General features: G+C 36.6%; 1 protein-coding gene and 1 long non-coding RNA gene across 2 annotated transcripts; one reads left to right on the forward strand and one right to left on the reverse strand.

Annotated features, from left to right (window-relative positions):
- Positions 1-96: 96 nt before the first annotated feature.
- On the forward strand, positions 97-27160 carry lamb1b (laminin, beta 1b). Its single transcript, XM_042722293.1, has 33 exons — positions 97-310; positions 1282-1454; positions 4184-4319; positions 7200-7273; positions 7528-7716; positions 7825-7888; positions 8480-8679; positions 8759-8879; positions 8998-9186; positions 10269-10445; positions 10574-10686; positions 10760-10839; positions 10972-11107; positions 11346-11504; positions 11599-11720; positions 11798-11918; positions 12697-12886; positions 13119-13262; positions 13360-13591; positions 13894-14057; positions 14145-14369; positions 15272-15486; positions 15575-15671; positions 19070-19439; positions 20308-20492; positions 20576-20817; positions 23929-24126; positions 24440-24584; positions 24856-25060; positions 25750-25891; positions 25991-26167; positions 26471-26630; positions 26706-27160. Exons 1-33 carry the CDS (start codon positions 193-195, stop codon positions 26840-26842), a joined length of 5400 nt encoding a protein of 1799 aa, XP_042578227.1. The 5' UTR covers positions 97-192; the 3' UTR covers positions 26843-27160.
- On the reverse strand, positions 23964-26792 carry LOC122137046. The gene is made up of 4 exons (XR_006154550.1): positions 26667-26792; positions 25134-25244; positions 24867-25037; positions 23964-24094 (listed from the first exon to the last, which is right to left on the reverse strand). It is a non-coding gene; the product is annotated as an uncharacterized LOC122137046 (long non-coding RNA).
- Positions 27161-27207: the final 47 nt, after the last annotated feature.

A 27207-nucleotide genomic window follows, 5' to 3' on the forward strand; every position in this document is an offset into this window, starting at 1 on the left:
TAACGTAATAATTTGTCACCGCGTCTACAGTATGATGGGCAAAAAATGTTGTTCGCGCTTGCGCCATAAAATCACGCTTATTCTAAAATGTGCAGCCCCGACATACTGTTAATTTGAGGCTCCGCCAGAGTGTTTGGCGTGATCCAGGGTTTGCAGTAGCAGCACAAGCGTAAATCAGCGTTGACTAAGTTCATGATGGGCGGGAGCTTCGCTTCTCCCACGATCCACACACACTTCTTCAGCTCTGGAAAACATTGCTGGAGAACGACAGCAACGATGTGGATTCTCCAGATTACAGCTCTTGCGATGTGTAAGTTTGTTTATTTGTATTCTTCCATTCATAACGTAAATGTAAAAGTCATTGGCTTTCATTTGATACAGTTTATGTTTGAAGTTTGACTGTGATCCAGAAATATTGTTTTTACACAGATCAGTGTGTTGGGTTTTTTTGTTTCTGTAAGGTAGACTTCGAAAGAACTAGATAATAAAAGTTGCTTAAGAGTTCCTGTCATGATTCAAAACAGTTTTAGTTCTAGTTTGAAGCTTTATTTTATTATTTTATCTTCTTAAGTGTAAGTGTGGAAGGAACGGTACAGGTATGTAGTATTTGTGAAATGTTATGTGGTCCAAAAAGAGCATCCAATATAAATGTATTTCGTTTTGGTGTTACATCGTGTCAAGTTTGGTGTCTAGAGAATGTGTGCATCCCATCTGGTTTCCTGCGAGCCACATTCAGCTGTCCATCAGGTCATTAAAAGTTCTGATGTGAAATAATTTCATTTCAATAATTAGAAACAGACTCCAAATACTGTAACCAGAAGCCAATATGAATAACCATGTACATAGTTCACCAATGTTTCAGTGATGTAATAGTGATATAATAGTATACACATTAAATAGAAATAATGTTTTTATTTAAATTTAAAATACTATTCTATTAATAATTAAATAGAAATAATGTTGCGTAAACTAAGGGGCTAGTTGTCATAAGAGTTGTATCACAGAAACGGTAAGATTTTGAATCAAAGTCACAGGTCAGTGTTTGTTTATTGTGTGATGTTAGTGGCTGCATGACAAATTGAAAAATAAAAAATGACCCTGAGAAACATTCACTGGAGCAATAGGTATGACATCTGGCTCCGGTCTTCCCTATAAAGGAACTTTTATTGTACACTTGAATGTCTTTGGTTATCATTTGGGATTCATGACACTTGTTATGCCACTCATGTTCAAAAATATTAGGATGCAATCTAATCAATACAATCAATGTGATTCCCATAGCTATTGCTTTGCACACCCTGGCACAATCACCCGATCACAATGACAAGTGTGCAGAGGGGAGCTGTTACCCTGCTACAGGTGATTTGCTGATAGGACGAGCACATCGGCTTACAGCCTCCTCCACCTGTGGACTGGATAGACCAGAGAGATTCTGCATTGTCAGCCATTTGCAGGTAATGCATAGTTAGACATATACAGTCATGCACTATAAAAGACAGACATGCACTTGAGAATTACTATCAAATATCCAAAGATACGTTAAATTGGTTTAAACACAAAACATTCTATGTATAATTATTTGTTATGCAATATAATGTAAATGTACTTTTTTGGTGGGTGGGTTTCTTTCCATGCTTATATTCACTGTCTGATAAACAATCAGATCTCTGTGTGGAGAGTATGTGGTGGGAGGATGAAGGCTCCACGTCAGATGTTCCAGACCCCCCTTAGGCCACTGTTTTGCTCATTACATTATCTATGTGGCCCTTTTTTTCCTATGTATTCTGAGTTCTATATTGTGAGCGATGAATTGAGCAATGAGAAGCTCAAACTAAAGTCTGACTGTATGTAAATGTCAATGTGTGATATGCGTGTGATCTGAACTGTATAGTCCAATGTCTGGATTCACAGATATAAGATGCTATCAATCCTTAATGACGTTCCAACTCCTTGACTTTCTTTCTGATCAAATGACTTACTTACTTTGTGGAGAAGGAGATGTTTTTCAGAATGTCCTAGTGATTCTTTTCCTTGCAATAATAATAAATGAAGTTGGAAGCTATTTAGAAACCCACCAAAAAAGTCAGCTAATTTGTGCAGATCTTGCGCTCTCACAATAATTTGTCCTGTTTAGTAAATCTGGCCCAATATTGTGCATTATGAAGCAAATATAGTAATTTAGACTGCTTTTATAATGCATTTTTGTCCGTTTTTGAGCTTTGCAGCACCAGTTGCTGTTAACTTTTATTGTGTGAAAAAAACATAACCAACCCAGAAAATTTGCTACATTTTTCTGTTTTCCTGACTTGGTCATGTACAGTCGTGGCCAAAAATATTGGCAAAATATGATTGGTAAATATGATTAAAAAAAAAAGACTGTGAAAATTCATCTGCATTGTTAATCCTTTTGGTCTATTATTTAAAAAATTCACAAAAATGTATCCTTCCATTGGATAATAAGAATTTAAAACGGAGGGGAAATATCATTATGAAATGAATGTTTTTCTCAAATACTCATTGGTCACAATTATTGGCCCCCCTATAAATTCTTATGAGTAAAAATATCTCTGAAGTATATTGCCATTCATATTCACAATTTTGAGCACTCCAGCATGATTATAAACATGAAATCATCCAGCTCTGGCTTCCTGTTTCACAGAAATGTAAAGCGGAGGGAAAACAAAGCCCAAATTCCCTTAATCATCCATCACAATGAGAAAAACCAAAGAATATATTTCTGATGAGCAGCAAAAGATTATTGAGCTTCACAAATTGGTGAAGTGGCTTTAAGAAAAGAGCTAGAGCAGTGAAAATTCCCATTTCCACCATCAGGGCAATAATTAAGAATTTCCAATCAACAGAAACTGTTACAAAACTGCCTGGAAGAGGACATGTGTCTATATCGTCCTAATGTGTGGTGAGAAGGAGAGTTTGAGTGGCTAAAGCCTCTCCAAGGACCACAGCTGGAGAATTGCAGAAAATAGTTGAGTCTCTTGTCTGGAAAACCTTTAAAAAAAAATGTCAAACAGAACCTACATCAACATGTTGTTTGGGAGGGTTACAAGAAAAATTCTCCTAACTCATCCAAAAACAAACTCCAGCATATTCAGTTATCAGACACGACTGGAACTTCAAACGGGTCTGGCTTCTATGATCAGATGAAACTAAAAAATTAGCTTTTTAGCAGCAAACACTCAAGATGGGTTTGGTGAACACAGCGATAAAAAGTACCCCATGTGTACAATGAAATATACTGCTGTATTTTTGATGTTGTAGGCCTATATTTCTGCTGGAGGTCCTGGACATCTTGTTTAGATACATGACATCATGGATTCTATCAAATACCAACAGATAAAAAAATCAATAAGTGACTGACTTTCTGTTAGAAATCTTATAATGGGCCACGTTTGGATCTTCCAACCGTACAATAATCCAAACACAAACATCAAAAACAACAAAAAAATGGGTCACTGAGAACAATACCAAGCTTCTGCTATGGCCATTCCAGTCCTCTGACCTGAACCCAACGGAAAATGAGAGGAGTGAACTGAAGAGGAGAAGCATCAACATGGAGCTGGGAATCTAAAGGGTCTGGAGTGATTCTGGATGAAGGAATGGTCTCTGATCTCTTGCCAGGTGTTCTCTAACCTCATCAGGCATTATAGGAGAAAATTTAGAGCTGTTAAACTGGCAAATGGAGGTTTCAAAAAGTGTTGAATAAAAGGGGGCCATTAATTGTGGCCAATGTGTATTAGAGATAAACATTTATTTCATAATGATATTTCCTCCCATTTTAAATTCTTATCATCCAATGAAAGGATACATTTTTGTGAATTTTTTAAATAAAAATCCACCAAAAGGATTAACAATGCAGATGAATTTTCACAGCCTTTTTTGATCATATTTACCAAGGGTGCCAATATTTTTGGCCACGACTGTATGTAATTTTACTTGACCAAGTCAGTTAGATTTAGTCTGTGTGAGTTCTTCTGTGTACATGTATACATGTGTTTGTGTTAGTGAGTCATGTGTATGAGAGGGTGAGAAAAACAGGTGCACGTCCAGAACATCTGGATTCCTGCTGTCCGCATGAATGTGTTTTTCTTTTTGCTAAACCCCAAAAGACTCTATATGTCTCACACGCTCCACTAACATCTGCATCTCGATCTCTGTCCATCGTCAGGAGGGGGCAGACTGTTTTCAATGCAATTCTCGGCGGATGTACAACGAGTTCTCCAACCCCAACAGCCACACCATTGAGAATGTGGTGACAACCTTCGCTCCCAACCGCCTCAAAACCTGGTGGCAGTCCGAGAATGGTAAGTTCTCACACAACAGTAAGAACAATCACAAATAATATCTCATTAATATCTCAGCTGTTTCTCCTAGACAGATTTCTTAGTTGATCGAATATGTCTCCTGTAGAGTTTCAGAGGAAATCTCAAGAAAGCACAGATTTACAAAGATAACAAAGTTGCAAGATATTTTGAGATATGTCTTTTTTCCATGCTGTGGAAGTCAGTGGTCACCAGAATTACTTTGTTACCAACATTCTTCCAAAATATTACCAAAATGTATTTCAGTGTGTTCTGAACATGAAAGAAAGTCACAGAGGTTTGGAATGACATAAGGGTGAATAATTGATGACAGAGTTTGTATTTGGGGTGAATTGTCCTTTAAATGCAACATAAATGAGACTCAAATCACTCAAATTTTTTGAAATAATGAAATACACCTTCAAGTCTCACAAAAACACACAATTCTCTTATCATTGGTCCCAGAAGAAACTTGGGCAGACAAAGAGAGAACGGGAGGGAGAACGAGTAAAAGAAATAGTTCAGCTGAGAAGAAGAGCTGACAGGAAGTAGTGGGAATGAGAGAGTAAGAGTCGGTATGAATGCAGCCGCTGGGCGTGGGAAACAGCTGCCCTGCTCTCTCCCTAGCTACTAGCTTCCACAACACTCACACTACCGGAGTGTACAGTGAGTGTAAGGGTGTGGCACGGCATCACTAATTCAGGAAATTTATGACTTTGGATGCTTTATTTGCCATTGTGCTGCTCTTTTGTTGCACCCTTGTTCCCACAAAATATAAAGAAAATGTGGACATTTTCTATAATGTTTTTAATAAAAGGGATTTTAAAATTATGCTTCTTTACATTTTCAGCTTCCTTTAGTGTGTAATGTTACTTTTGGTATTGTGATAGTTTGTTAATTTATGGATTGCATATACATTTAACATTTTTCATAACCATTTTCCATCTGACTACTAGAATTAAACAGCCTGTTTTACAGTTGCTACTGTACCTTTAAGATTTGTATTGTATGGAGCCCCTAAAAGGACATGGTGATGGAAAAATTATGTTTCAATGCTTTTGCATTCTCTTGCACAACTTTTGCATTTCCTCAAGAAACTTTGCATTCTCTTGCAAAAACTTCTCCATTGCCTTAAGAACCTTTGTGTTTGCTCACAAAAATGTTGTGATGGAAATTATATCAGGTGTGAGGGAAAGCTATATTTAATTTCTCAGAGGACTGCAGTACTTTTGGAAGAGAATGCACAAGTTTTGAGAGTGAATGCAAAAGCTTTGTATGTATGCACGTAAAATCAGTTATAATATTTATTCGTTTGCTGTGGGTTTTCCATCAAGTCTAACATTGTTTAAGCAGCCCAATCCTCCTCTTTGCAAACATAATTTAAATTGTGGATGAAAAAGCTATCCAACTATGTTGCCATCAACCACTATGTTGACTATGTTAAAGTTCAGCATTCCTGAGCATGATTCATTGAGCATGTTTTCCATTTCCCTGTACTTACATTATCCTCTTCTGGGGTTTTGGAATACTGGTATCTATCTTACTTTGTACTTCCGTTGTATTACTTCACTATGACTGGATGTTTCTCAACACCCAACAGAAATCCATTGATTGTAGAACAAGTCATTTTTGCAGCTAAGCTTAAAAAAATTAGCTGCATTTGGAATTGCATTCTATTCTAAGTAGCTACTACATCTGATGAATAAACATCACGGCTGTTAACAAAATACTAGACATGCTACTCATTTTATGTACTGTTTTTTGCCTACTATACTATATGTTAGGGAAGCAGGCATATTTGGCTTGAAGTTACATATACACAAGGATCTTTATAAGCTCTATTCGCACGGGATTAGTATTACCCGGTGACCATGTCTGTAATTTGTTAAGTAAAATTTCCCCTTCAAAAGACCTACCATATTTTGCCGAACACCGAGGTCCTGTGATAATATTAGTCTCGTGCGTATCGACATCTCTGTGATTTGGCCTGGATTTGGCGGGTCGTATATAATTTTTCGAGGTTTTTGTTTCCTGTGCGCCTTTTTATCCATCTTTCACAAAGAATGGAGGTGCGTTGGAGTGTTTAATAGTATTTTGGGTGCTTTCATCATATCGCTACACCATACAATTTGCAGAAAGAGAAAGCTGAAAACATTTTGAGTTTAATGTGTTACAAATAAATCAAGCATAAAGCTTGAGATATTATTTTAACCCGGTGAAATGTAAATGAAGCGCAAGAAACTATATCTATATATATATATTAATCTATCTGAACCATAGAACGGGACTCTCAAAGCCTTGACATTCGGGTATGCGGAAGATAAGTCAGTAAATTCGAGTAGAATCACAGGCTTCGCTTATCCCGTGCGAATGCACCACACGAAATTCAGATGTGGGAGGGTAATTTCAAAATCACACAAGGTCCCTAGATAATACTAATCCCGTGCGAATGGGGCTTTAGACTCTAGGAAGTTTTGACTTCTGAAACTTACAGTATGTTTACATAAGACAGTGAAGTCTTTTGTTTCAAAAGATCAAGGAACATTCTTTTTTCATGAAACAACCCACTGACTTTGATATATTTTGAACTAGGAAATGACCAGATCCTTTGCAGTTAACAAATATTTATATTTTATATATATATTACATAATATTAACATACTGTGCTTTTCTAAAATATATAAAATTAAGAGCATTTCAAAAATCTGATTGTAATATTATTTAAAAATATATGTAGTGTAACAAGTGTAACTTCACCAATCAAATCAGATGACTGGAACTGTTGCATAAAATATTACTTAGAAAGAGTCCAGTGAATTTCAACCTCTCTTCCTAACCTCATTTATTTAGTTCTTCACTCATTTATCCATTCCTTTATATTAGGAGTTGAAAATGTGACCATTCAGCTGGATTTGGAAGCCGAGTTCCACTTCACACACCTCATCATGACCTTTAAGGTGAGAAAGACACTGCTACACACACATAAACACACTGAACTAGAGCAGCCTTGAGGAATGCAGAACATATGTGCAGATATGTTTGAAGTTCTTGTCTTTAAGTCCAGAACTGTGTTTCTGATTGTAAGTTGATCGTAGAAGCCATTGGCGGCCTCTATGACCTCCTTGCTAAGTTGCTATGATGCTTTTGAAAAACTTTAGCTTTTTTAGTATCTGACCCTAAGTGAATTTAAACTTATTGTTTTTTCCCACAGACCTTTCGGCCGGCAGCCATGCTGATTGAGCGTTCCGCAGATTATGGGCGAAGCTGGCAGGTGTACCGTTACTACGCTTTCCACTGTGCTGAATCCTATCCACACGTCCCTCAGGGGCCAATCAGAAAAGTGGATGATGTCATTTGTGACAGCCGCTATTCAGGCATCGAGCCATCAACAGAAGGAGAGGTGTGTAGTACTCATGCATAAACAAATATACACATAAGTACTTATACATACCATGCAAAAATTAGTATTTAAACTCCTGAGCCACTGTTCTTGTATACTTGTACACAGGTCATTTTTAGGGCACTTGATCCTGTATTTAAGATTCCTGACCCTTACAGCCCACGCATTCAGAGTAAGTAAATCAGTGCAGCAACCCTCTTTCTACTGAATTTTTACACAATTGTGTTTATTTTGACAACTCAGTCTTAAAATAAGAATGCATATAACCCCCATAGACATTTGGTGCACCAAAGTATGAAAATAAATCAAAATATATAAAAGCATATAAAAATCACTCACTTTTCAGGAAAAAAATTATTTAGCATTTAAAGCATATTAAAATGTTAAGCATTTAAAAAAATATATATAGTAAAAGTGTAATATTTGATTTTTAATAAAAGGAACATTTAGGTAGAATTTTCCGAGAATGACAACTATAGTAGTCAACATTTGAAGTGTATCAAAAAAGTTAATCAAAGCTGTCCTAAGACAAGAACGGGTATTGTTTTTGTTTAAGAACAACTTTAATGAAAGGTTTTGATCCACTTCAAATGCTGACTACTATATAAATCAAGAGGGAAATTTAACCTGTACAGTGACTAATTGTGTCAAAAAGCTGAGAAGTGAATTAAAAAACAAAACAAAAAAACAATTTGTTTTCTTTGAGTGTGTGTATATATTTTTGGTCTGACTACTTTTTTGTATGTGCGATACCTACATGTAGACTTACTGAAGATTACAAACTTGCGCATACGGATGGAAAAGTTGCACACTCTAGGTGATGACCTGTTTGATGACCGAGAGGGGGTGAAAGAGAAATACTATTACGCTCTGTATGATATGGTCGTCCGTGGCAACTGTTTCTGCTATGGCCACGCCTCCAAGTGTGCACCGGTCGGCAATGAGGCAGGGGTCGAGGGCATGGTGAGTAAACAAAACAACAACAATCACAATCTAGATTCACTCGCACTACTCACCTGTGTGTGTGTGTGTGTGTGTGCAGGTTCACGGTCATTGCATGTGTAATCACCACACTACTGGACTGAACTGTGAAGAGTGTGAGGACTTTTACCAAGATCTGCCCTGGAGACCTGCAGTGGGTCGAGAGACAAATGCATGCAAGAGTAAGACAGCCCACAGCTTAATACAAATCATAACATTATTTCCCACTGACATTTCTGCATTCTGAGATGAAATTGAATGCTTTAAATGTAGTTTACTCATCTTTTTTCTTTCTCTCAGGATGTGAGTGTAACCATCACTCGAATTCCTGTCATTTCGACATGGCGGTGTTTCTGTCATCGGGAAACAGGAGTGGAGGAGTGTGTGATGACTGTCAGCACAACACAGAGGGCCAGTGGTGTGAGAACTGCAAACCCTTTCACTACAGGCACCCTGGCAGAAGCATCAGAGACCCCAGGATCTGTGAGCGTAAGTGTGTTTAACACTTTAAAGTGGATAGATTTTGTTACGTTACAATGCAGAAGGGAAGCTCTAAAGCTGCTTATGATATGCATTACTTGAAGGCATGTTATGGGGTAAATGTTTAGTTCACTTCCAAAATAAAAAGTTCCTGATAATTTACTCACCCCAGTGCCATCCAAGATGTTCATGTCTTTCTTTCTTCAGTCGAAAAGAAATTAAGGTTTTTGAGGAAAACATTCCAAGATTTTTCTCCATGTAGTGGACTTCAGTGGTGAACAACGGGTTGAAGGTCTGAATTGCGGTTTCAGTGCAGCCGAGGAATAAGGGATTTTTTTTATATACGTTTTAACCACAAATGCTCATCTTGCACTAGTTTGACCTCGTGCATTACATAATAACCTTGGAATGGTCACGTGTGACGTAAGCGGAAGTGTTTACAAAACTAATGTGCAAAAAAAAAAGTCAAACGCTCTTTACAAAAAAAAGTAAAACAATGATGTCGGACGATTTTGAAGTTGGAGGAGAGAATAAGATGTTACGTTTTTCACCCTACCCTTCCTTTTTGAACCGAAGTACACAAACGAAGAACTAACCGTGCGTGACCTTTCCAACGTGATTACGTAATGCGTGAAGTTGTGGACGTGCATCGCAAAGCTAGTGCAAGACGAGCATTTGTGGCTAAAAAGTATATACATTTGTATTTTTTTTATAAAATGACAGATAGTTTCACTAAATAAGATCCTTATTCTTTGGTTAGAGCCCTCTAAAGCTGCATTCAAAAATGCAATTTGGACCTTCAACCCATTGGCCACCATTGAAGTCCACTATATGAAAAAAAATCCTGGAATGTTTTCCACAAAAACCTTGATCTCTTTGCGACTGAAAAAAGAAAGACATGAACATCTTGGATGACTAGGGGGTGAGTAAATGTTTTTTTTTTTCTGGAAGTGAACTAATCCTATAAGAACAATTACATTTTAATTTGAATTCAGAGTTAAATAATTAAAGTAAACTGGCTCTGCATATTAAACTGAGAAATGTAATTAATTTGATCTTATTTTATAATTGTGTAATTTGTTTGTATTTAGCCTGTGATTGTGACCCACTTGGTTCTCTGCACGGAGGCTTATGTGACAGCGCTACGGATGTTTTAAGAGATATGATTGCCGGACAGTGTCGCTGCAAAGCTAACGTGGAGGGACAACGTTGTGACCACTGTAAAAAAGGACATTATGGCCTCAGTGACGACCCATTAGGCTGTCTGTGTGCGTAAACACACACACATTCACACACCAGCAGCTTTTTTCATGTTTTTTTTCAAGGCTTTGACCCCTGGCTTCCCCTATGATCATGTTTGTTTTATTCTTTCTTTTGTGTGTTTTTGTAAACCCAGCATGCAGCTGTAATCCTCTAGGCACACTCCCAGCAGGACGTCCCTGTGATATACAGACAGGAAGCTGTTACTGCAAACGTCTTGTGACTGGACGAAATTGTGACCAGTGTCTGGTAAAAGAGCGTTATTACGAGTTTATGTAATCTGTGTATTTGTGCTTGTGCATAAAGCAGTTTCCCCTTTCAGCCGCAGCACTGGGGTCTCAGTAATGATATGGATGGCTGCAGACCATGTGACTGTGATGTAGGTGAGGCTTTGAATAATAAGTAAGTACCCACATAACAATAATTGATTAGCATAACCTAACCTATGTCAATTGATTTCTAATTGTTTTATTATAAATGAATTCATCCGGGCCAACTTAAATATTCTTCCTTATATTTTTGTTCTCTCTGTAGTTGTTCTCGGGAGACAGGACAGTGTGCTTGTAAGGAGCATATGTTTGGTAGGCGATGTGACCAAGTGCATTCTGGGTACTACTTTGCGGCACTGGACCACTATATTTACGAAGCTGAGGATGCTTCCTTTGGACCCGTAAGTGTAACATTCGCCTTCATTCATGTAATAAAAGCAGATTTTTTTTATATATATATATATATATTTAAAAATACATTTTTAATACATTACTTTATTACTCGGGTATAGTTTGTTCTGCTCATTCTGCTGTTCTATGAATGATGCCCAATGAGTGTTTGAGTTCTTCACGGTAACATGTAACAGAACTAAATTTATTCGTACGAGTAAATTCAGAGCATTTATTGATTGTATGCAGAAAGTAAAAGTGCTTCAGAGGCCGTCACCTTTGGATCGTAAACCAACCTGGACGGGTAAAGGATTTGCAAATGTACCAGAGGGTGAAACACTGAGGTTCAACATTTACAGTTTACCACGATCTATGGAGTACAACTTAATGATCCGCTATGAACCACTGGTAATAAACACACATACCATATTCAATTTAAAACTTATCTGCTACACAGGCAGCATGCACGAAGAAACACATGTGTTTGATGCATTTATTGTAGTTGCCAGATGAATGGGAGCAGGTTGTAGTACAGATAGAGCATCCCACAGGCACTTACCCAGCAGCACACTGCACTTCTGCATACAGTGATGAGCAGATTGTCTCACTGCACCCTGGATCCAGGTAAGGTTGCATTAGTGTGTGTGCAGAGTTTAGTTTACCGTGTATTTGACTCCTGAACGTGTGTTTGTGTGTTTCAGACATGCAGTTCTGCCTGGTCCTGTGTGTTTGGAGAAGGGTCAGAATTACACAGTGAAAATTAGCTTCACAAAGTACTCATCATACATCTATCACTCTTCTCCTCACACACTTGTTGATTCAGTAAGTTTATTTAATGTATATATTAATTCAATTTATAGCCATTTTAGAATAAATATTATATCATTTACAAATTATGTACAAATCAAGTGGTCAGATTTAGCTATACTTTATCAATAAAAAAAATACATATTTTTATGTAATGGTGATGGCTTTCCGTTTACCTTTAATGGATTTAATGATATTGTTAACCTCTATCACTAAATTAGTTCTTTTAAAGACAACTTTTTGCATTTTTAAATTTTGATTAAAAATGTTATTATGGCTCATCGGGAACATTTATATTCCTATCAAAAAAAAATAATAATAATCTAAAATACCAACTAGTATATCTGGATGTGAAATAAGACATTATCGTACCTTTATGAAGCTGTACACTGTTTTGAGAACTTCACCATACTGAAAAAAAATATATGTGTATTTATTTAACTTTAAATTTGGTGGATTTAATTTGAAACAATTTCACTTAGAAATGGCTAGTTAATTAAAAAAATAAGTACAAAAAAACATGAAATAACACTTTAAATTAAACATAACATTTTGAAGTAGAAAGACTGAAATCGTATTTTCTTGCAAAACATACTCAAATAGTCTTTGTTTTATTTACAATGTTTGAAAAATCTACAGTGCATGAATATAACATAAACCATTTCACATCTGCAATTAACACACATATCCACCAATGCAAATAAATTTTTCCTTTAGCTCTACATTTACAATGCAGTGGTTTATTACAATATTCATTCAAATTGACTTAAACCGTGACCTCTGTCTTCTGTAGATAGTGCTTTTGCCAGAGGTGAAAGACCTGGATCTATTTTCTGGCGGACCCCAGCAGCAGGAGGACTGGGAGATGTTCCAGAAATACAGATGTTTGGAACGCAGCCAGAGTGTTATTAAAATCCCCCTAACGGATATTTGCAAAGATTACATCTTCAGCGTGTCAGCACTACTACACAGTGGAGCTCTGGGTGAGAAAGACAGAAGAATAACAAATGCAGCTAGATGTATTTAATACTAGAGTTTTCAAATGAAGTACCTGTTTATGCTTTTTTTGAGTTTATATTTCCCACAATCTTTTGCTGCTGTTTTTGGGAAACCTACTTTAAAGCAGTCATTATTTTGCTATTTAGTTTGGTGATGCTAGTGGTGGAGTTTTGCTGAATAACTCCCCTTTGTCTCTCAATTATTTATCATTGGCAGAGTGTAAGTGTGACCCCCAAGGTTCTCTGAGCACAGTGTGTGACAATAACGGCGGGCAGTGTCAGTGTCGACCCAACATTTTAGGAAGGAACTGTGACACCTGTGCCCCGGCCACCTACCTGTTTGGACCCTCAGGATGTAGATGTAAGGGAAAACTACACATACACAAACCAATGAACACCAATATAGCCATTAGCATAGAATAACATCAACAATGTTTTTCTGATCACTTCCTCATTAGCATGTGACTGTAACCCATTGGGCTCTCAGAACCCATTCTGCCACCCCACCACGGGCCAGTGTTTATGCGTGCCAGGGGCATATGGGAGGCAATGTGACAACTGTAAGCCCAACCATTGGGGCTTCCCTCAGTGCCAGCCCTGCTTCTGTAATGGGAACAGTGAACAGTGCCACCCAGTTACGGGCGAGTGTCTGAACTGCAGGGGTCACACCACAGGCAACAATTGTGAGAGGTAAGAGAGGATAAAATATTGTTTAATAGGTCTGACACTGTACATATGATTTGGTAGTATAATGCCATTTTGATACCATTTTTCACACATTTAAGAGATAGTTCACCCACAGTTAAATAAAAAAAATACCCTGACATTATAATGGCAATAAATGGGTGTCAAGATTTTAAAGCCCCAAAAAGTGTGTTAATTTTTTTTAAGGCATTTTATGACATTGGGGTTGCTAGTGTGATGCTCTACTGTTTAAGCTACATTGAATATTTAATAAAGATGCTTGTGTTTCTTGAAACTCTCTGTTCCAGGTGTGAAAGTGGTTATCACCGTAACACACTGCTGGGCTCCAGTGAGCCGTGTCGCCCTTGTATGTGTCCTAACGGACCTGGAAGTGGAATGCAGTTTGCTGAAAACTGTTACCAAATTCCCAACTCTTTCCAAATGGTGTGTGTCTGCAGCTCTGGCTACAAAGGTGAATACAGCAGTCTGAGAAATGAACAGAACAAGCTATTATTTAAAACTCACATAAAACGAATTTCACTCCTGTTCCATCCTATAGGACCTAAGTGTGAGGAATGTGCCTCTGGTTACTATGGTAACCCTCAGGTCCCTGGAGGGCGGTGCCATCCGTGTCAGTGTAACAGAAATATTAACATGCAGGACCCTGAATCATGTGATGCCCGCACTGGTGCCTGTCTTAAATGTCTGTTTCACACCGATGGCAATGCGTGCCAGTACTGCAGTCGTGGTTATTATGGAGATGCCCATACTCAGAACTGCAGGAGTGAGTATACAGTCTAAACAAGTGTGGGTTTTTCTTTAAAAATCCATACATTTTCAGTGCTCTTTTAGTATGTGATATAGTTGTTCTATGTTAGATGTCCTACTATAGAGAAAATAAGTTCTGTCATGACAACTCTTGGAGTGATTTGCATTGTAATTTACATGACAATGTTAATGTATTTGGTCTTGGCTGAATATATCTGAGAGAGCAAGTACCGAGACTTGTTACTGCCAATACATCCACAACATGCTGCCATGAGTGTAAGAAATATTGCTGATGCACATATAACATAGCATACCTGAATCACCCCATAGCAGATCTATACAGGTGGAGCTGGGGAAGGTGGAGGGTTTATGAAGTGTGCTGCTTCTGCTACAACATACACTAGCCAAGTATTTGAATGTTGAGCAGCAAGCTCATTGGCAACCGATACAGGAGAGAACCAGTCAGCTGTGACATGTGAATAATGATGTCATTATGTCATATTGAGTTAGATCTATCGGACTGCACCATCTAAAGTTCCATGATAGAACTTCGATACAGGAGAGAACCAGTCAGCTGTGACATGTGAATAATGTATATACCTCTCATTCCATCCGACGATTCCGCTGCAGCTCGCATATAACAGACATTTCTTGCGACATGTGAATAATGATGTCATTATGTCATATTGAGTTAGATTTATTGGGGTGCAAAATATAAAGTTCCATGATAGAACTTTGTAAAAATATTTTAAAGAATTTCTTTTTTTAATTTTTTTTGTATCTTTTGTATTTTTTGCAGTAAAAATTTGATTTTTGTTTATTATCTATTTATTTGTGTTGTCTGAGTAAAAGATCCTTGTCAAGGCATTGATGTTTGCATACAAAACCAAGGCCTTTTTTGTTTCGCTTTGTCTTCAGGATGCATGTGCCATCTTGTGGGAAGTTCCAGGCAAGGATGTGTTGACGGCTTGTGTGAGTGTGACAGGGTTAGTGGCCAGTGCCCATGTCTGCCCGGTGTGGTGGGTCAGCACTGTGACCGCTGTGCTCCCAACACATGGAACATCAACAGTGGCAAAGGATGCCAACCTTGCCAGTGCCACCCTGAACATTCTTACACTTCCACCTGTGATCTGGTATGAACACATACGTCTTAATTTTTATCATATCAACTGAATCACAAACTAAACACTTTTTTTTTTCATGTGTTCATGCTCGTCCCAGGTGACTGGTCAGTGTTCCTGTAAGCCTGGTTTTGGAGGCAGGACGTGTGAGGAGTGCAGGGATCTGTTCTGGGGGAATCCTGAGGTCCAGTGCCATGGTGAGTCTGCACTGCGTCATTAAAACTGCTCCGTGCTGTGCTGTCAGTGCAGTTGAGTAGCACATTTACAATCTCAATTTAGTGCCGCACATGTACTTCACTAATAGCAGAGTTTTCATGAACACATTTGTATGCAAATTTTGGCATAGTGTATAAAAATGAATGGATGAAAACACCAAGATGCAAATAAATATTCCAAAATTCAGAAAAAAAGAATACCTTTCATTTTAATTTCTATTTTGCATCTGTTTTTTCTTGACACTTCTTTTTTCACAAATTGGTTTTATTTTCTTGTTCATTCATATTTATTTATTAAATTTTTTTACTTAAAAGTCTCATGATTCAGGAATTTCTCTTTTTTTTTAACATGGCTCAGACATACAACATAACCAATTCTGTATGTAACAATGAGAAGAAATCATGCATTAAGATTTTTTTTTACACTATTTCATTATTTTCTTGACAATATAACATGTTCTGTGCCCAAATTCTTATAATTGTAATGCCTTTAAATGTATTACTTTCGAGGTTTTGTAGTTATCCTCAGCGACAACCCTAGATTTTCATTAAACTATTTCTATTTCAAAATAAAATTATAAATAAAAAGATTATTTTTCAATGTAACTACACTGTAAGAAAACAAAAATCCACAGAAATGTATCACAAAAAAATAAAAATAAAATAAAAATAAAAAATTAATTTGTAAATAAAGCAGTGTTTCTGTTTAATGTGTTTAAGAAAAATATTCAGAGAAGCTGACGCAAAATAGAAATGAAAATGAAAGAGATTACATTTTTATATTTTTGGGATTTTATTTTGGAACACATCTTGGTGTTTCCATCCATTAACTTTTATGCACTAAATTAGCATTAAAATGTGTTGATTTTAACCCCGGTCAAAAATAAACAAGGGAAATTCCTTCATATTATCATTGGACATTGGGCCCTATTTAGACTTTTCTTAGAGTGTATTATTTAAAAAATATACACTTTATGTGGAAACTATTATTTTGTTCTCTCGAACACATTAGATGGAAATGCTTGTGATATTTCTGTGATATTGTGATTCATTTGCAACTTAGATGAGAACATAGTTGATAATTCATGAATTCTCATGGATTTATTAACATGACCTGAACATCAAGTAAAGATTTCAGACCAGACTGAACTAATTTGTCATGAAGCAATGACAAAAAATTTTGCATGAAGATACAGTATGCCTGATACGTATGAAAAAACAGAAAACAGCTGAGAGTGTAAACGTGGCATAGAACACATTAACCACATACATTTACATACTAACATACTCTCATGGAGAAACCACCATCTCCAATTAGTTCACTTTTATAACCTTATATTGTAGAATTCCACAAAGTCTTAATCATGCTCGCACCTTATTTCAGAGAAATCTCCAAAACTTTTGCCAGCAGTTGATTTTAATGTGATCTGGTTCTATTTATGTGAGAATTTCTAAGTATTCCTTATTCTTGTGTTACTCAAATACAACACAGCATCCAAAGTCATAATGGATTTCTCCAATACACAGTTAAAAAGTTACCAGACAATGTTTTCGTGGTACGCTGACAAAGTTTCCCTTGTGAGACTGGGCTGCTACAAACAAATACATGCAGAATGTTTAAACTGGTTGGAAAGTATATGCATAGGTGTTTATTTGTGTCAGTGTGATTTATTCTCTTCTCTCTAATATTCTACAGATAGAATTCAAGAGACCCAGAGTTTATTGTGTGTATGAGTATTCTTGTTGAACTATAACCAAACAAACAATAACTCCTTTCCTGCTTTTTATCTTTCTGGTACACTTAATTAAGCGCTAATGCAAAACATCTCGAGATTCAAGTGGATTTTAATGGTTTGGGGATAATGACTGCGTTTACATGCGCAATCTTTGATTTGATCAAATAAACACCTTTAATGGTTTTCTTTTGTCAGAGAGAGATCATAAACCTGATATACCGTTAAAATGCTGTTTGTTTATGTTTTGTCTCCTCTAAAAAGAGGAGGAGGAAATTCCAATGGAGATAACACAAGCTCTCTTAATACCAAAATAAAAAAGGTTAAAAATTCCAATAATATTCCAAAGGAATGTTATGAACCAAACACTGTTTATAAAAAAAAACAAAAAAAAAAACTAATATTTTATCATTTATCATTTGTGTTCATACTAGTGCTATTTTAGTATCATGCATATACTGTGTTAATATATTGAATAAGATTTGATTTTCAATTTGAATTTAGTTAATTTTGTTGGGTGTTTTTGTCATTTTTATTCATTTTTATATAGTTTATTTAGTTTTAGTTAGACTTTTTGGCCTTGGCAGCTAATTGAAATAAAATAAATATAAAAATGTTTATATAGTTTATTTCAGTAAATTTTTAAGTCATTCAAATTTTTTTTTTTTTTAGTTACTAATAACCCTGATCCATGCTGTACAATTTATTTATTTGTTTACTTTGTTTGTGTACACAGAAAAGGATTAGGGCCAAACAATAATAATAATAATAATAATAATAATAATAATAATAAAAAACATCTCAAGATTAAAGTCATTATAATGCGAGATTAAACTTGAAAAATTTCAAAATGAAATGTTGAGACGAAACTTTAAATTTTGAGAATAAAGTCGTGTTTCGAGAAAAACTTCCCAAATTTTATGGCTTATTCTAATTTTATTTCAGAAATCTAAAAACATTATAATGGCTTTAAAATCATCGTGTTTCGAGAAAAAAAATGGTTAAATTTCAGAAAAAAAGTCAAAATAAAATTTTTTTATTATAAAATTTTTTTATTTTTTTAATATTTTATGAGCTTATTCTCAACATTTTATTTCGACACTTTTCTTGAAATCTAACTAGTTTAATCTTGCATTATAATGGCTTTAATCTCGAAAATTTAATGAGTTTATTCTCAACATTTTATTTCGTCACTTTTCTCAAAATTTAATGAGTTTAATCTTGCATTATAATGGCTTTAATCTCGAGATGGTTTTATTTTTTTTTTATTTTTGCTTGGGCCTAATTCTCTTCTGTAGTTTTCCCACTGCTATAATGAGAATATTTTTGTTACCTAACAATATTAAACGTTAGAAAATTTTGTACTAATAATTGAAAATAATGTGAAGTCTTATTTTTTTATATTTTTCTTTAAGTTTTGGGGTTAAATATGATCCAGACACGGCCTTTAAGAGATTCACCCAAACACACATATTTCCCAGTTTCTTCACTCGGTATATCATGCGTGGTAATAAGCAGATGTGTTCTCACACATTCCAGCGCTCACACGCATACAAGAATTCACTGTTCCTTCCAGCACTCACATCCAAGATTTTAAATCCTAAGAATTTTGGCATCATTTCATTTTTTAAATCGTTTGTGTTCCAGCATGCGACTGTGATCCACGAGGCATTGCCACTCAGCAGTGTAATAAGATGACCGGCGAGTGTGTGTGTGTAGAGGGTGTATCCGGGCGGAGGTGTGACTCATGTGGACATGGCTACGTTGGGATCTTTCCTGACTGCGAGGCCTGTCATCTGTGTTTCCGTGAATGGGATGTTAATGTGGGAGAGCTGACCAATCACACGCAGAGACTGGTGGATACAGTGGAGGAAATTAAAGAGACTGGTGTGGCTACGCCATATAAAGACATCATATCGAGTCTGGATGATGAAACCAGACAGCTCAGACAGATTCTGGAAGATGACAAGGTTCAGCAAACGCTCACACACATGCAGAGGATGCTGCAGCAAGCCAAGTGTGTATTACACATTTACACTCGTATCACAAAACTTTTTTATTCTGTTAACTCTTTTGAAGAGATTTTTAAGCCAAATAGATATTTTAGCGTAAATAAATCATAAAAACCTGATATCATTTAACCATAAATTGTTCTCGCCATGAAAAAAGCCACAGAATTTAGCATGGCATTAAACACAAACAACCAAACGCATTTAAAGCAATAGTTTTTCAAAAAATAACATTCAAACATTATTTACTCACCCTCATGTCATTCCAAACCCATATAATGTTCGTGAAGTAAAAATCATGTTCATTGTCTCCGTAGGGGAATTCATTTGTAATTATAACTTACAAACTGTTAAATCTATAGATGTTGATCATTGGTATATGCTCCTTTTAAAAAAAGAAAAGATTTTTCAAAATCTTTTGTAAGTATATGGTAAAATGGCATAAATGTAGGTCATACAATTTGTGCATTAGTAAAAAAAATAAAATAAAAAAAAAAAATAATAATAATAATATATATATATATATATATATATATAGTCAAATACAAACATCTATGATTGAAGTCAGACTGGGGGCATGTGAACTCAAATGTGAAAAGTGAAAACTCAAATGTGAACTTTTGATGTTTTCATCAAAGACTCTTGGTGTCGAAATTATTCAGTAAAGGATACGGTATGTACTCTTGAACTTGAACTTATATGTATAAGTCTAATACCTTATTATTTGCCAAGAGACTATTGGACTGAGTCTCAGAGTCACAACAAAAATGGACCAAAGAGATCTGAGTCTGCTTTCAAGACCAGGGTTAGTGTGAATACAGTTCTTTTTCACACGGTTCACTTTCTGCTATTTCGGTTTATTTCTTCTGATCTTAGTGAGACAGCATCACTGCTGAGGAAGTCAATGAACCGATCTGTAACAGATCTGGACAAGGTATCTGCTGACCATCAGCAGGCCGTGGAGAACATAAAAAGCCTAACTGAGGAGGCCCAAAACCTACAAGAGATCTCCTCTGACAAACAACAGCATGTTCTGAATATTAAACATTCAGACCCCAGAGGTGAGCAGAGCACACAAACATACAAGTTTAAATTTAAGACCCACGTGGTGTTATCTGAAGTGTGTGCTGATTGTCTTCTGTAGGTGCGGCGGACAGCATCAGAGAGTATTACAAGGAATCTGGCGAGGCGGAGTTTCGTGTCAATCAAGCTGTCTCTGGCCCAGAAAGTACAGTTAAAGAGTCTGCCCAGATACGGAAAGCTGCGGAGGCCAAATTAGACAGCACAGAGAAAGAATTTAACCTGAAACATCAGCTGCATTTACAGAGGCTGGACAAAATTGGATCTGAACTGGACTCCACAGACCTTTCACGACTAAGCCATCAGGTAACTAGTTAGTGGGTTATCTAAATGGCTAATCGGTAAGTTGGTCTTAAAGGGATAGCTCACCCAGAAATGACAATTCTGTCATTTATTACTCACCCTTATGTCGTTCCAAACCAGTAAGATCTTCGTTCATCTTCGGAACACAAATTAAGATATTTTTGATGAAATCCGAGAGCTTTCTGACCCTTCATAGGACATTGTTAACATAGTCCATGTGACATCAGTGGTTCAACCATAAGTTGTGGTACTACTGATGTCACATGGACTATTTTAACAATGTCCTTACTACCTTTCTGGATCTTGAGCGTGTCAGTTGCATTGCTGTCTATGCAGAGTCAGAAAGCCCACGGAGTTCATTAAAAACATCTAAATTTGTGTTTGGAAGATGAACGAAGGTCTTACGGGTTTGGAACGAAATGAGGGCAAGCGATTAATGGCAGGATTTTCTTTTTTGGGTGAACTTTCCTGTTAAGCCCCAATTTTTAGGGAGGCGTACACATTGCACACATTGTGTTTAGTAGTAGCTATTTTTAAACTTGGCACAAGACACTGAAAAAAAAAAAAAGATAGAAATTACACCACCTCTCATAATGGGAAGATTTTAGGATTATATCTAAACATTTATAGTGTTCCTTAAACGTTGCAGCTTCAAAAACAATGCAAAACAAATAAGATGATAATCCATATGACCTCTGTTGATGTATTGATGTCTTCTGAACAGATACGATAGGTGAATACAGATATTTAAATCTTTTTAAACTATTAACGGTCGTATGAGTTCACACTTGACGTAAACATCAGCAGATTTTGCAGATTGAAGTTTTTGAGTTTAAATTTAAGTTTTAGTCATTTTAGTACTTATTTCAGTTGCCAATTGTTCTTATTATAAAGTTTTTCATCCTACATTGTTATAATAATTCAAGTTTTAGTTTTAAGCAATAACACTGATCTAGACTCATTATTGAAGGAGCCTTTTTGGTCAACTTTAAAGGAATCAGCATGCGTTACAATTTTGGTGCTTGTGCTAATCAGTTCTCAGAAACGTATACTTCTGAGAAATATTAGGCAAAATCCAAACAATGTGCTGCTTGTTATTGTAATGTATCAGACCCTATGTTTGTCTATGATTGAAGTCAGGACTGGGGGCATGTGACCTCAAATGTGAACAAGTGAAAACTCAATGTGAAATTTTGATGTTTTCATCAAAGACTCTTGGTGTCGAAATTATTCAGTCAAGGATACGGTATGTACTCTTGAACTTGAACTTATATGTATAAGTCTAATACCTTATTATTTGCCAAGAGAGACTATTGGACTGAGTCTCAGAGTCACAACAAAAATGGACCAAAGAGATCTGAGTCTGCTTTCAAGACCAGGGTTAGTGTGAATACAGTTCTTCACACTGTTCACTTTCTGGTATTTCGGTTTATTTCTTCTGATCTTAGTGAGACATCATCACTGCTGAGGAAGTCAATGAACCGATCTGTAACAGATCTGGACAAGGTATCTGCTGACCATCAGCAGGCCGTGGAGAACATAAAAAGCCTAACTGAGGAGGCCCAAAACCTACAAGAGATCTCCTCTGACAAACAACAGCATGTTCTGAATATTAAACATTCAGACCCAGAGGTGAGCAGAGCACACAAACATACAAGTTTAAATTTAAGACCCACGTGGTGTATTTATCTGAAGTGTGTGCTGATTATCTTCTGTAGGTGCGGCGGACAGCATCAGAGAGTATTACAAGGAATCTGGCGAGGCGGAGTTTCGTGTCAATCAAGCTGTCTCTGGCCCAGAAAGTACAGTTAAAGAGTCTGCCCAGATACGGAAAGCTGCGGAGGCCAAATTAGACAGCACAGAAATTTAACCTGAAACATCAGCTGCATTTACAGAGGCTGGACAAAATTGGATCTGAACTGGACTCCACAGACCTTTCACGACTAAGCCATCAGGTAACTAGTTAGTGGGTTATCTAAATGGCTAATCGGTAAGTTGGTCTTAAAGGGATAGCTCACCCAGAAATGACAATTCTGTCATTAATTACTCACCCTCAAGTCGTTCCAAACCTGTAAGACCTTTGTTCATCTTCAGAACACAAATTAAGATATTTTTGATGAAATCCGAGAGCTTTCTGACCCTCCATAGGACATTGTTAACATAGTCCATGTGACATCAGTGGTTCAACCATAAGTTGTGGTACTACTGATGTCACATGGACTATTTTAACAATGTCCTTACTACCTTTCTGGGTATTGAACGTGTCAGTTGCATTGCTGTCTATGCAGAGTCAGAAAGCCCACGGAGTTCATTAAAAACATCTAAATTTGTGTTTCGAAGATGAACGAAGGTCTTACGGGTTTGGAACGAAAATGAGGGCAAGCGATTAATGGCAGGATTTTCTTTTTTGGGTGAACTTTCCTGTTAAGCCCCAATTTTTAGGGAGGCGTACACATTGCACACATTGTGTTTAGTAGTAGCTATTTTAAACTTGGCACAAGACACTGAAAAAAAAAAAAGATAGAAATTACACCACCTCTCATAATGGGAAGATTTTAGGATTATATCTAAACATTTATAGTGTTCCTTAAACGTTGCAGCTTCAAAAAAACAATGCAAAACAAATAAGATGATAATCCATATGACCTCTGTTGATGTATTGATTGTCTTCTGAACAGATACGATAGGTGAATACAGATATTTAAATCTTTTTAAACTATTAACGGTCGTATGAGTTCACACTTGACGTAAACATCAGCAGATTTTGCAGATTGAAGTTTTTGAGTTTAAATTTAAGTTTTAGTCATTTTAGTACTTATTTCAGTTGCCAATTGTTCTTATTATAAAGTTTTTCATCCTACATTGTTATAATAATTCAAGTTTTAGTTTTAAGCAATGACACTGATCTAGACTCATTATTGAAGGAGCCTTTTTGGTCAACTTTAAAGGAATCAGCATGCGTTACAATTTTGGTGCTTGTGCTAATCAGTTCTCAGAAACGTATACTTCTGAGAAATATTAGGCAAAATCCAAACAATGTGCTGCTTGTTATTGTAATGTATCAAACCTATGTTTTGATGAGTTATAATATCAGATGTGTAAATGTGTGTGGAGGTGTGTGGAGGGGCGTCAGGTCTAGGTTGCGGTACCTGTGGTGGTCTGGGATGTGTGAGCGAGGATGGCACGTCCCAGTGTGGTGGGGAAGGATGTGAGACCATTGTGACACGATCCCAAAATGCCTTGAACGAAGCCAAAAACTCAGACCAAGAGGTCCTGCATGCTTTAAGAGAAGTAGACAAGCTAAACAAGATGGTAAGTATTCGCAACAGTTTTAACTATTATAAATGTTTTTATTTGCTAAGTCCCCTGAAATGCATGTATATATACACATTACCATTTAAACATTTCGGGTAAGTATGATTTTATTTTTTATTTTTTGCAAGAAATTAATAGTTTTATTTAGCAGTCACATATTAAATTGATCAAAAGTGACCATAAAGCCTTATACATTGGAAATTGTAAAATTTTTTAATAAATGTCAAAATATTCGCAGTTTCCACAAAAATATTAAGCATCACAACTGTTTTCACAAAACTATAAGGACATGCATGTGTGTTTTTTTTAGGTGTCAGATGCTCGAGGACGTGCGGATGAGGCCAAGCTCAATGCTCAGGATGTGTTACTGAGAGCCAATCAGAGCAAAGCACGAGTGGAACAGACCAATGAGGAGCTCAGAGACCTCATTCAGCAAATACGAGACTTCCTCACAAGTATGAATTGTCACATACAGTAAACACTCACACTTTGGCTGTGCTGAGAATAGCATATTAACAAACTGTCTTCAAACACACAGTATGTATAGTGTGCAAGCTGTGCAGATCCACATGAAATGATACTAGATTTGTAAAAAGTATAAAAGCTTTACATTATACCCATTATGTCATTTGCTACAAACCCCTGATATCACATATAAATGATGTCACAAATACAGTAAAAATCGAAATATTGATGCTAGAAACTTGAATCTGTTTGTTTGTGTAGACGAAACTGACCTGAAGCGTATAGAGGAAGTAGCTGATGAGGTGATGAAACTGAGTTTGCCCGTCTCGCCCGGTGCACTAAAGAACGTGACCACAGAGATCCACCAACATTTGGCCAGACTGACCCAGGTGGATGATATTCTGATCCAGACGGCAGAGAGCGCACACACTGCAGAGAGACTCCTGCAACAAGCGCAGGCTGCCAAGTGAGTGATCACATACACACTTATAGACATTACACTTTCAAAACCCACTAGTGTATTTCATTTGTCCACTTACAATGTCCAACAGTGGATACAAAACCAAGTTTCTCAACCTTTTTGACTCCAAGGCCCCTCTTTGTCCAAGACAAAGGCCTTCGAAAGCCCTGCTATCTATGCTGATTTCAACCTATGGTAATAAGAATAGAGATATAATGTTAGTTTAATGCTGTACATCTCTATTTTTAGTGTTTTTTACCTTTTCCCTTAAGTTAATTAAATAACTAAATAAATATAACTGAATTCAGATCATTTTAAGACTACTATCATAGCTTGACTGGAAATGACACATTAATAAATACTAATTGACACACTTATAATAAAATCTGTTTAGTGATATTTGCTTTTTTTCACACAGTTAATATTGAAAAAAATATATATATATTTCATAGTTTAAAAAATAATTACTGGGTATGGGACTAGGGAAAACTTCAAGACAGTCTAAACTTAAAAGGCATTTGAAAAGTAGCAAAAATACATGATGGTTTGGTATAAAAAATTAAAGAAAATACAAGAATATTTAAAAGTGACCTTCAAGAAATACATAGAGAAAAGTCTAAATCTGTTACATAAAATCCCTGCATCATAAAAACATCCTTGACTACAGAACCGTGTGTTTTGTGTGTGTATCACAGTGAGAGAGCTACAGCACTGAAACAGGCCACTGATGAGGTGAAGGAAACACTGGAGGACACTGAGCGCGCTCAGACTGCTGCCGGCGAAAAACTGAAGGAGGTTGAGAGAGACATGAACCAAACAAAACAACAAATCGCTGATGTGAGTGTATATATACACCTTTAAAATCCCCATGCGTCCTTTAAACAAAATCAGTGGGGTTTTTTTTACTTCTTTTTAACAAAAGGTGTGTGTTTACAGGTACAATCAAAAACTGAAGCGACTGAGTTCAGACTGAGTAGCAGCACAGGAAGGCTTCTGGATCTTGAGAGAGAGGTTGACGAACTCTACCAGAAAACTCGAGAAACATCCAGCAGCGCAGATGAAACTCAGAGACAAACTGATTACATCACAGCAGAAATCGACCACACGGAACCGGTAACCGGCTACTACTGACAAGCACTGCTTCATCAAGTAGTTTAGCATAATCATTTTTTATTATTCCTTATACATATAAAAACTGTGTCAATGCAAGGTTAGTTCAGGTAAGAAATGTGATGGAACTCACACATGATACTTCTACCTTGAACAGCTATACTATAGATTTAAATATATTTAAGGTGTAAGGAAAATATTACTTGATGGATACACCAACGGCATTAAATTGATACTTTTCTTGAATATACTCTCATATACACGTTTGACCCTCACAGGCTGCATTTGTATATTCGTGTATTTTAGGAGATTGACTCACTCGTGCAACCTAAGTACGAACTGGCCAGTGGTCTGATAGATCAAAAGGCAGCAGGTGTGGTTGATGCACGTCAGAAGGCCGAGAAACTACGTCAGGAGGCAAAAGATCTATTAATAGATGCCACAAGCAAACTGCAGAGACTAAGAGGTATACAACTGCTCCCAGATTTGATTATAGATTTACCTATGGTTCCTCACTTTTCTTCCTCTTTAACTCTTCCAGAGCTGGAGAGATCGTTTGTGGAAAATCAGCACATTCTGGTGGAGAAAGCTCAGGAGCTGGATGGACTGGAGAGTGAGGTCAGAGATGTACTGCAAGAACTGAGTCAGAAAACCACCATCTACAGCACCTGTGCCTAACTACTACTAATCATTTTATCAGCTCAGATAATAATCAGTTGTGTATTATCAAAAACATGTTACCTGAATCCAATTCATTTAGGGTATCACGTTGAAAAAGCAATGTAAGATTTTACTATGACCCTTCAATGTATAGGTATATATTTTTGCCTTTTCTATGAAACTATGAAAAACTCATCCAGTGTATTGTGTCCTGTATGGAGAATACTGCAGTGTGCGATAATACTCAACAAACATTCCTCTGGGCGGAATAAGAGGAAGCCCCATCCGTTGTGAACAGCAAATCAGCTTGGATTTGCTTGATAAAACTAATGGTGACAAACGAAATGCCAAAAATAAAAATTACATGATGTAATGAAGCTAAA

The sequence above is a fragment of the Cyprinus carpio genome, chromosome B4 (assembly GCF_018340385.1).
Source record: "Cyprinus carpio isolate SPL01 chromosome B4, ASM1834038v1, whole genome shotgun sequence".
NCBI lineage: Eukaryota > Metazoa > Chordata > Actinopteri > Cypriniformes > Cyprinidae > Cyprinus > Cyprinus carpio.